The 8,292-nt window shown below is 38.3% G+C and overlaps 1 protein-coding gene across 3 annotated transcripts; it reads right to left on the bottom strand.

Moving 5' to 3' along the window:
* Positions 1-3,489: 3,489 nt before the first annotated feature.
* Positions 3,490-7,763, bottom strand: LOC113688569 (putative late blight resistance protein homolog R1A-3). 3 transcript variants are annotated; one of them, XM_027206431.2, is made up of 2 exons: positions 3,896-7,763; positions 3,490-3,779 (listed from the first exon to the last, which is right to left on the bottom strand). In XM_027206431.2, exon 1 carries the CDS (start codon positions 7,684-7,686, stop codon positions 3,916-3,918), a length of 3,771 nt encoding a protein of 1,256 aa, XP_027062232.2. In that variant the 5' UTR covers positions 7,687-7,763; the 3' UTR covers positions 3,490-3,779; positions 3,896-3,915. The 3 variants fall into 3 exon arrangements, with proteins under 3 accessions (XP_027062232.2, XP_027062229.2, XP_027062230.2); XM_027206428.2 differs by having other exon boundaries at positions 3,490-3,674; XM_027206429.2 differs by lacking the exon at positions 3,490-3,779 and adding an exon at positions 3,825-3,837.
* Between the last annotated feature and the right edge of the window lie 529 nt (positions 7,764-8,292).

Genomic DNA, 8,292 nt, shown 5'->3' with positions numbered 1-8,292 from the left:
GCGAACTTGAAGAACAAATTTATATGAAACAACCCCAGAGTTTTGAAATTGAAGGTCAGGAAGACCATGTTTGCTTATTGAAGAAATCCTTATATGGATTGAATCAGTCTCCAAGATAGTGGTATAAGAGGTTTGATTCTTTTATGTTGGGTCATGGTTATTTAAGGAGCATGTATGATAGTTGTGTTTACTTCCGGAAATTAAATGATACTTCTTTCATTTACTTATTATTATATGTTGATGACATGCTCATTGCTGCCAAGATTTTGTCAGAAATTCATACTTTAAAACTGCAGTTAAATAATGAATTTGATATGAAAGATTTGGAAGCAGTTAAGAAAATTCTTGGCATGGATATCAAGAGAGATCGAGGAGTAGGGAAGTTGTTTTTTACCCAGAAAAATTATCTTGAGAAAGTTTTGGAGCGTTTTGGCATGAAAGATACTAAACCAGTATCTACTCCTTTTGCTAGCCATTTTCAGCTATCTGCTGCTCAATCACCAAAATCAGATGAAGAGGAAGAGTATATGGCACGGGTTCCTTATTCCAGTGCAGTCGGCAGTATTATGTATGTAATGATTTGTACTCGTCCAGATATTGCACAAGCAGTCAGTGTTGTTAGCAGATATATATCTTGCCCTGGTAAAGTACATTGGCAGGCTGTGAAGTGGATTCTCAGATACTTGCGAGGTACTTCAAATGCATGTTTGGAGTTTGGAAGAAATAATAACACTTTGGTTGGTTTTGTAGACTCAGACTACGCTGGGGATCTTGACAGAAGAAGATCACTTTCAGCTTATGTATTTTGTATTGGCGGTTGTGCTGTTAGTTGGAAAGCTACTCTACAACCTGTCGTAACTTTGTCTACTACAGAAGCATAATATATGGCTGTGACCGAGGCAATCAAAGAAGCCTTGTGGTTGAAGAGTTTATTTAGCGAGTTTAGTTTACATCAAGGTGTTATACTGATATTCACTATGATAGTCAAAGTGCCATACACTTGATTAAAGATCAGATGTATCATGAGAGAACGAAACACATTGATGTGAAGTATCACTTCATTCGAGATATCATTGCTGAAGGAAAGGTCCTTGTTCAGAAAATCAATACCAAGGACAATCCAGGTGATATGTTTACGAAGCCTCTTCCAGTTTACAAGTTCAAGCAGTGCTTAGATTTGGTTGATGTTCGTTGTTTGTGATTTAGGCCTATTGGGGCTGCGAAGGTGGAATAGATTTGCTATTTCTCAATGTTAGAGACTCATCAAGGTGGAGATTTGTTGAAACCGCATTTGTTGACCGATGCTTCTTTTGCTTCGTCCCACATCGAATAATGCCAAGGAGAAGTCGGCTACTGAAGGCTATAAATATAGGAGCCTTTGGTTAGTTTCAAGTGCCCCACTCAAGAGAGTTATATGGACTATTAGGTTCTTGAGTCATCTAACCCATTTATAGTCAAATATTTTAGGCTCTCTTATTTTGTATTTAGGAATATTTCCTAAACCTTTTATAAGTGCCTTTTGGACTAAGAACCACTTTCCTACGACTTTTGTATTTCTTTTTCATAGTAGAAATATTGCTCCTCCTCTGCCCGTAGACGTAGGTCAATTTGACCGAACCACGTAAATCTTCTGTGTCTTTTATTTGTTTAATTATTTGTCTTTATTGGGTTGCCACAACCCTTTTATATGGTCCTAAACCTTTTATAAGTGCCTTTTGGACTAAGAACCACTTTCCTACGACTTTCGTATTTCTTTTTCATAGTAGAAATATTGCTCCTCCTCTGCTCGTAGACGTAGGTCAATTTGACCGAACCATGTAAATCTTCTGCGTCTTTTATTTGCTTAATTATTTGTCTTTATTGGGTTGCCACAACCCTTTAATATGGTCGGTTTTACCGCCTAATTATTATATGGCTGGTGTCTACCGCCTAATCTTTATATGGTCGGTTATATCGCCTAATTTGTGCTAACTTTAGTTTGTTTATTCTTGGGCCGGTCCTAACACACCTGGATCGGGCATTGCGTGGGACTGGTATGTATGATCACAACCCTGCAAGACCTTCTGGCATTAAAATTAGTTTACTAACCATAACTTCCTAATTTTTTTTCTTTCAAAATGCAGAGGAATTATTGGCTTCATGTAACATTTTTATTGACAGGATTGCTCTTGTTTGCCTTCATATTTATCTCCTCGTGCAAATCAGTACATCACAAATTGCCCGGAGATGGAAATGGGGTGATTGGATTGCTAAGAAATGACCCGGAGACTGTGGCATTGACATTATTCAGTTTTGTAGCCATGAGTTTTCTTGCCGGCTTTTCTTGTTATCATGTTTATCTAATTGCTATAAACCAGGTTTGCCCTTTATACTTTCATTTATGCCAACAGTACTTATATCATCACGGTTTATCTCAAAGTTGAATTAATGCATATTTTTCTTGCATGCTTGTATTTCGTCTATGTCAAATATATTAATTAATGGGCAATTCTTTTGAGAACAGTACTGAATTTTCGGTACAACAATTATTTAAAGTGCACAGCTTTGAGGTAATTAATTTCTGCTTTGGCATATAAACATAGAAGGCCAGTCTAAATAGCTGCTTAAACAAATTATGATGCAATTTCTATATTATGCCTCGTGCAAACATCTTATGAGCATTTCCACCAAAAGTATGTGAACTCGGGAAACCCCTATGACAAAGGAATCCTAAACAACATTAAGGATGTTCTACTTGCTTCACAACCACCCTCTAGAGTCAACTTTCGAGCAGATGTGGAGCCTGGATGGTTTGGTGGATTAAGTGATATTAGCATCAAATGATTTTATTGCATGTTTAGTGCGTTTGCTAGATGATTTCATTGTTTCCTTCAATTTACTAGTCCCATTTAGAATTACATTGTACCATGTTTTGGTAGCTGAATTTCTTGTCTTAGATTGATTACAAGATGGACAGGATAGCATAGATTATGAACCTTTTTAATTAGTGACTACACAATCATACTTCCTCATTGTTTCAAACATTTTGCTGCATTTGGCGCTAGCTAAACTTTGCTTATGTAAGTTTTCCAAGTTTGGTTACTTTAATTTTGTCACCAGCATACCACATTTTGTCCCGTTAAACTATATAAGTTGGGGTGGCCCTAAAAATTATGCTAAAATCTCTTAAAAAATGTTCCACTTATACCTTGCCCTCTACATTTTTCCTAAATGTTACCTATTTTGGGAGGCCTTTTGTATTTTGAAAATTATACAGTACTTTTCAAGATATCAATTTTAGAACAATTTAAAACGTTATTTGGCACGTGCTTGTATCAAAAGTTATTTTGTTAACTACCGGAAATCTCCCAATAGTATATTATTGTAATTCAAAGTTCAAACCAATAAAGACAAATAAGTTCTTGGAAAATTTGCAAACTCAGTTGTGCAAGCAGAGTATTAAAAAATTACGTCGCAGTACAAGATTCGGTCACAGGAATAACAAGAAACTTGCAATGAAAACAAGAACAACTTGATCTTGATTGATGCTCAACAGATACAACTTTACCAGTATGTGTACAGAAGTAAAGGATTAAAAAAGAAAAGTAGAATGAAGATCAATCATCCATCATGAAATAAGGATCTTCAGATCAGTGTATTTCCCCTGCTTAATTGCTCTTCCTGAATTTGCTCCACTGAACTGGTACGGTTGGGACATTTAGACACCTCAATTTTTTCAAGAGTTGATAGATTTTGCAAACAAGAAGGGATCTCCTCCAAAAACTTGCAGCTTTCCAGTACTAATTAAGAAAAAGAAAAAGAAAAACTATTAAGAAAAAGAATAACTTGATCTTGATGCTAAACAGATACACATAACCCGTAGCAGTACACCAAGTAAAGGACTTAAAAAACTTACTTGAGAAGATCAATCGTCCATTATGAGATAAGGATCTTCAGATCGGTATATCCATTGCTTCTTTGCTCTTCCTGAATTTCCTCCAATGAACTGGTACAGTTGGGACATTTAGACACCTCAATTATTTCAAGAGTTGAACTATTTCCCAAACAAGAAGGGATCTCCTGCAATGCATCACAGCTTTCCAACACTAACTTCTGGAGACGAGGAAAATAGTCCTGGTCCTCGTACTCATACTCGGAGGAGGCTGTCCACTTCACAATGTTCAAGGAAGCTAATTTCAAGAAGCGAACATTAGGGAACTTCTCTGCTTCCATTTCCCATATTTCCCCCTCAAAGGCTTCCTCGAGTAATTTGAGCACCTCAAGATTTGGCAGATTTCCAATTGCTGCCATTTTTCTCCACGGCATGCCAAAATAAGTCAGGGTCAATCTTTTAATACTCAAAGGAAATTGGAAATCTATATGAAATTGCTGATAACCGTATAGGACGCGACTCAGACTGAGTGATTCCAACTGACTTAGACAATCCATTGCTACATGATGTTCAACATCTGGCTTGAGATTGACAGAGCATCTCAGTTTGCGGATATTTGGAAACTTTCTCAACAGCTTGCTGATGTTTTCCTCAGGATCGAGAGACAAACAGGACAAGAAATCTAAGTCACGCAACTGTGACGAGTTGTCAAGATTGTCTCTAGGGAAAAAAAAACAATAATGCCTATCGACCTCATCAATTAGTTGTAAATGCGTTAGTTTCTTCAGGTTCCATATGGTATCTGGTAGTGAAACTGAACGATGAGTTGAAGAATTTTGCCAAATCAAAGTTTCCAAATTCGGGAGATTGCATACTGATGATGGGAGACTGATTTTACCTCGACCTAGAATCGCCAAGTAGCGCAAGTGAACAAGCAGTTCTACCTCTCTAGGAAAGGGGTCGAGTCCAATTTGGCTCAAATCTAACACTTTGACAAGTTTGATGATGTGAAAAATGAATCGAAGGTCAAAACTATTACTGTCTTCATCGTGACTGAATAAAAATAGACTGCGTATGGCAGGAGAAAATAACCTCAAGTTGTCAAAGTGCTCGACCTTAGAATCAATAATGCATAAGCGGCGTAGGTAGCATGGCACAGTGCAAGCAGATAAGTCATCATACCTACGAACAAGCTGCAAAAGCTTTTCTTCTTTGGCTTTTGTCACACAAAACTCATATAACAAATCGTGAATGCGACAAGTTTTGACCCCATCAATGGATCTTGGTTTCGAAACTATGACTAAGCTTCTGCTAATAAGTTCCATCAGGTAATCATTTGCCACATCCTCTGATCTCTTGAGCTGAGTTTTTTGAACAAAACCTTCAGCGACCCATAGAGAAATCAACCTCCTGGTATTGTGTTCATGGTCTTCTGGAAAGGCTCCAAAATAAAGAAAACATGCCTTCAGATTATCAGGTAAATGTTTGTAACTCAGCTCTAATGTAGCGGTACATTGTTCTGTACTAGAAACATTCCTTGAACGTAAACCTTCCACAGCTTCTTTCCAACCATATCGGTCCATCCTTGAGAGAATTCCGGCAAGAATGACAACCGTAAGAGGTAGTCCTTGACACATTTCCACTACTTGCTGTCGAATTTCACATAGTTCTGGAGGAGCCAAATCTTGTCCAGGATATAACTTCCCTTTTAGCAAATCCCAGCTCTCATTAGGAGTGAGTTGAGGAAGAGAATACGGTTCATGGTCGAGTTTGGCTTGCGGAGCAACACCACGGAGCCGACTTGTCAAGATAACTCTGCTTCCAATTCCATCATCAGGGAATGAGGCTTCCAATCCGTTCCATGCATCAATGTCCCATACATCGTCCAAAACAACGAGATATCTGTTTTTCAGCAAACGTCTTCTGACTTGAAGAGCCAGATCTTCTTCACCCATCTTAAAAACATCCTCAGGAAGCTTGGACTCAATACAAGTCAAAATTTGAAGCAACAGATTTCTCTTTTGATATATTTGAGAAACAGTACACCAAGCACGCTCATAAAAATGGGACTTCACTGAAAAATCATTGTACACTTTTCTAGCCAAAGTTGTCTTACCGCATCCCGGCATGCCCACAATTGAAACAATTTTCACTTGGCGTGATCCATTTATGAGTCCATTGATTATCGATGCCGTCTCATCCTCGAATCCCACCACCACATCATTGACTATTGGCTTACTTCCTTCTTGTGGCATGTGATTGAATCTCTTCGTTACTTCGCTAACTTTTCCACCAAGTCTTTCGCTATCACAAATCTTCAAGGCCGCAGCTTTAATGATGTTCATTTCTTCTAAAATGGAATGAATAGACATTGAAGAAGAATCTAAGATATTTCCAGTTATTAAGGAGTCAATAAGAAGCTCTATCCTGTATGCCACCCCAACAATACGATTCCAAATTGCCTGGACCTCCTCATCTTCATTTTGCAGCTCCACAATTTTCCACAGCAAAGAACGTAAACAAACAAGTACTTCCTGGACTTTTTCAATTGAATGATCGATCAAAGCAATCGAGCCAGCCTCAGAACTTGTCACATCCATCATCTTTTCTAGAAGGGAATCAACAAAGCCCAGTCCGTTGGTCGTAGGAAAAGTGAATGATGATGATTCTGGACACTTCTCCGTGATTACTGCATCGATGAGCTTAATTATTTCCAATAACTCAGAACACACGATATCCATATCCTTGGCTTGTATAGCGTCTTTGATTGCATTCAGTGAGAGTGGGGAAATAAAATCTCCTCCATAACATTTCACGACTCGAGTAGGATCTCTTACTTTCTCATCGAACTCCTTTGGCTTCTCCTTCAAAATGGTTCTCAAGGAATTGAGCCCCTCGTAAAACATTTGTAGTTGACGCAAAATCACAGGACAAGTACCATGCTTTAGTTTCTCCCAAAGATTACACAGGAGAGAATGGTAGAAGTCTCTCAATATGCGCTCATCTGTATCTCCGTATGATTGTCTTGATAATTTTGAAGCAATCAGGACCTGGATACAAGTCTCAAGGACTTGCGGTTCAACAGGAATAATCTTCTGCGGCAGTTCCGAAATGCTTTCCTTGATATCCTTGGGCGATCCGAAACCCTTCTTAAACTGGAACTTATAAGAGAGGCCTGCTGCATTGATAGCCACAGCTTCAGTGTGAACCAACAAAGGTCCCAATTCTGTGTTTTCAACGCCATGCAGTGTGAGAAAACGGATGAAGTTTTTCATGAACGCCAGCTTCTCTTCAAGGGCTTTAATTAGTCCAACTTGATGTGCCAGCCGACTCCTTGGATGATATTTCACTAGATTCTCCAGAAGAGAATCCATGAATTCCATAAGGTCATCTTTTCGAGCGACCGAATTACTGGACTGCCGTGACGAGGAACCCAAGAAAAAGACGTACCATTCGCAAATTTCTTGTTCGAAGGATTCCATGTCTTTTTCTAAATCATGGACCACTTTCCAAGGCTGATCAGAAGATTGGATCTCCTTTCCCCACTTGGGAATGGCTTCTCCAATCCGAACTGCCAGAGCTTCTAGGCTTGCATGATGATTATTTGCCGGGTTCTTTTTGTTGTCAAATAGTAATTGCACATCATCGTTGCTGTATTTTCTCGCACACAGAAGAAATGTTCTCAGATATCTTAGCATGTGTCTCATGCGTCTCAGGTACTTCTGCGGCCAATTTGGAAATTCTGGATAATCGTTCTCCAGCGCTTGCACATCATCCAAGATGGAAGAAATACAAGTGATACTAGTGGAGGCCATCTAATTAAGGGAATATCAACAAGGGAACCAGAATGTATCGATCTCAATTTAAGAGATGAAACAGTTCTCAAATATGAAAGGAGACGAGAAAGATCTGCAAAACCTCAAAAACAAGTGCTCTCCTCTTTTCTGTACGTTGATTGCTAGTGTCCAGAAAGTAAATGACAACTAGTCATTCCTGCGGCTGTCTAACCAATCAAAAAGGACTCCCTTTAATCATTAAAATCTTGTTTAATCAATCGCAAAAATGTTTTGTCAGCTTAATGGTTTGGCGTTTGTTAAACTTTCAATTTTCACACAGCTCATGCGCGCATTGGAAAACAGAGGAATCACATATCTCAATCAAAATTAAAAGGGTAAAATATCAAAAACTTCTTGTGATTTGTTAAATGTTTAATTTAACTCTCTCTGATTTAAAAACCTACATCATAAATTCCTATGATTTCAATTAAATTAAAAATTGGATGAAAAGCATCCAATCCAAAGCGGAAGAAATACAAGTAATACTATAGTACTGGAGGCCATCTAATCAAAGATTAATAAGAGAACCAGCAGAGATCTCAATTTAGAGATGAGACAACTCTCAAATGTGAAAAGAGATAAGAA

Source organism: Coffea arabica, chromosome 5e, assembly GCF_036785885.1.
Source record: "Coffea arabica cultivar ET-39 chromosome 5e, Coffea Arabica ET-39 HiFi, whole genome shotgun sequence".
Classification (NCBI taxonomy): Eukaryota; Viridiplantae; Streptophyta; class Magnoliopsida; order Gentianales; family Rubiaceae; genus Coffea; species Coffea arabica.
The sequence above is the reverse complement of the archived record's forward strand: the minus strand, read 5'-3'. Positions and strand labels throughout refer to the sequence as shown.